Raw genomic sequence first — 1,553 nt, forward strand, 5'->3', positions numbered from 1 at the left:
AAAAAAAAAAAAAAAAAAAAAAATTGGAATATATATATATATATATATATATATATGAATCATGTTATATATATTGATGTTTTCATTTACATATATATTTTTTTGAATATAACTATCGATATTATATATATATATATATTCATGTATTTATTTTATTTATTTATTTATATATTTAGGCACCTTTTTCATAAAGAGTGAATACCATGATGATATTCCAATTATTTCCAAGTGCAATGTTTGCCTCTGTGAAATAACAGAAAGTGCAGCATATGAATATATAGAGTATGAAAATAGTTATATAGAAAGATTGCAAGAAACAGATAAGAATGATTTGTCTGATGCCTTAGCTGTTTTTGTACAGGCTGATAAAATATTTACGCAACATTGGATTATGTTTCAATTATATACTATACTTTTTGAAGGTTATAGGGATACATCTCAATGGGAAAAAGCAATATACTATCAAATGCAAAGAATAAAATATGCTATAGATGTAATACCAAGAGCAAATTATGTTTTAGCTTGGTTATATGAAGAGTTAGGAGAAATTCATGCAAACTCTATAAGTACTGATATTTTATCAACAGAAAATGATTTTACAATAACATTTGAAGAAAAGTAAGAATATATTAAAATATATATATATATATATATATATATATATATATTTATGTAGTGTATATGCTCAACTAATATAATATACACTCCTTAAATTTAATAATAAATATTAAATTAATTTTTTAATACTTTTTATTTTACCATTGTAGAAAAAGGATTTGTTCGCACTTTCTGAAATCAATACATTTACTTGAAATATTATGTGGATACTCTCATGATTATTTAAGAGATTCATTGGTAATTAAAAAATATAAAAGGATAGTGTGTTATATCTATATATATAATTATTAAGTGTATTTATTTTCATATAATATAATTCGTTTTCGAGATATAACTGCAACACCACACATTTAATATATATATATTATTCTTTATTATTATGTATATTTTTTTTTTTTTTTTTTTGACAGAATAAATATTATAGAATTGATAATCTAACAACCACTGATGCTCCTCAAATTGAGGAGTAAATATATTTAGCACTAACTTCAAAAAAAAAAAAATTAAAAACCACAAAATAATAAAATCATAATTTTTATTATTTACGAGTATATTATCATATTGTGTAAATGTATAATATATATATATATATTTTTTTTTTTTTACAATAAAATGATTATCATTTTGTTTTTTCATGTGAAATATTATAAAAATCTTGTTGTTTTTAAAATATTGTTAGAACATTTTGCATATGTTCTTAAAATAATATATTAAAATTTTCATAAGGTGGAAAATGAAATTAAAGAATTTCAAATCAAGTCCACATCAAAAAAAATAAAAATAAATAAATACAATATAAAAAAAAAAAAAAAAAAAAAAAAAAAAAAAACTAGATAATAAAAATGAATATAAAAATATATGGATATATAAAATATATAAAAATCTTACTTTTTTTTTTTATTTTTTTTTTTATTTTAATTTTCTTTTTTTTTTTT

The 1,553-nt window shown here is 18.4% G+C and overlaps 1 protein-coding gene across 1 annotated transcript in view; it reads left to right on the forward strand.

Annotated features, from left to right (window-relative positions):
- Positions 1-1,088, forward strand: part of PRSY57_1113700 (SET domain protein, putative) — a gene marked incomplete at both ends in the record, with an annotated part of 4,027 nt that extends 2,939 nt beyond the window's left edge. The window contains 3 exons of the mRNA XM_012908101.2: positions 177-618; positions 768-855; positions 1,029-1,088. Coding sequence (XP_012763555.2) covers positions 177-618; positions 768-855; positions 1,029-1,088 — 590 coding nt within the window. The remainder of the gene's footprint in view (positions 1-176; positions 619-767; positions 856-1,028) is intronic.
- Between the last annotated feature and the right edge of the window lie 465 nt (positions 1,089-1,553).

The sequence above is a fragment of the Plasmodium reichenowi genome, chromosome 11 (assembly GCF_001601855.1).
Source record: "Plasmodium reichenowi strain SY57 chromosome 11, whole genome shotgun sequence".
Taxonomy (NCBI): Eukaryota; Apicomplexa; class Aconoidasida; order Haemosporida; family Plasmodiidae; genus Plasmodium; species Plasmodium reichenowi.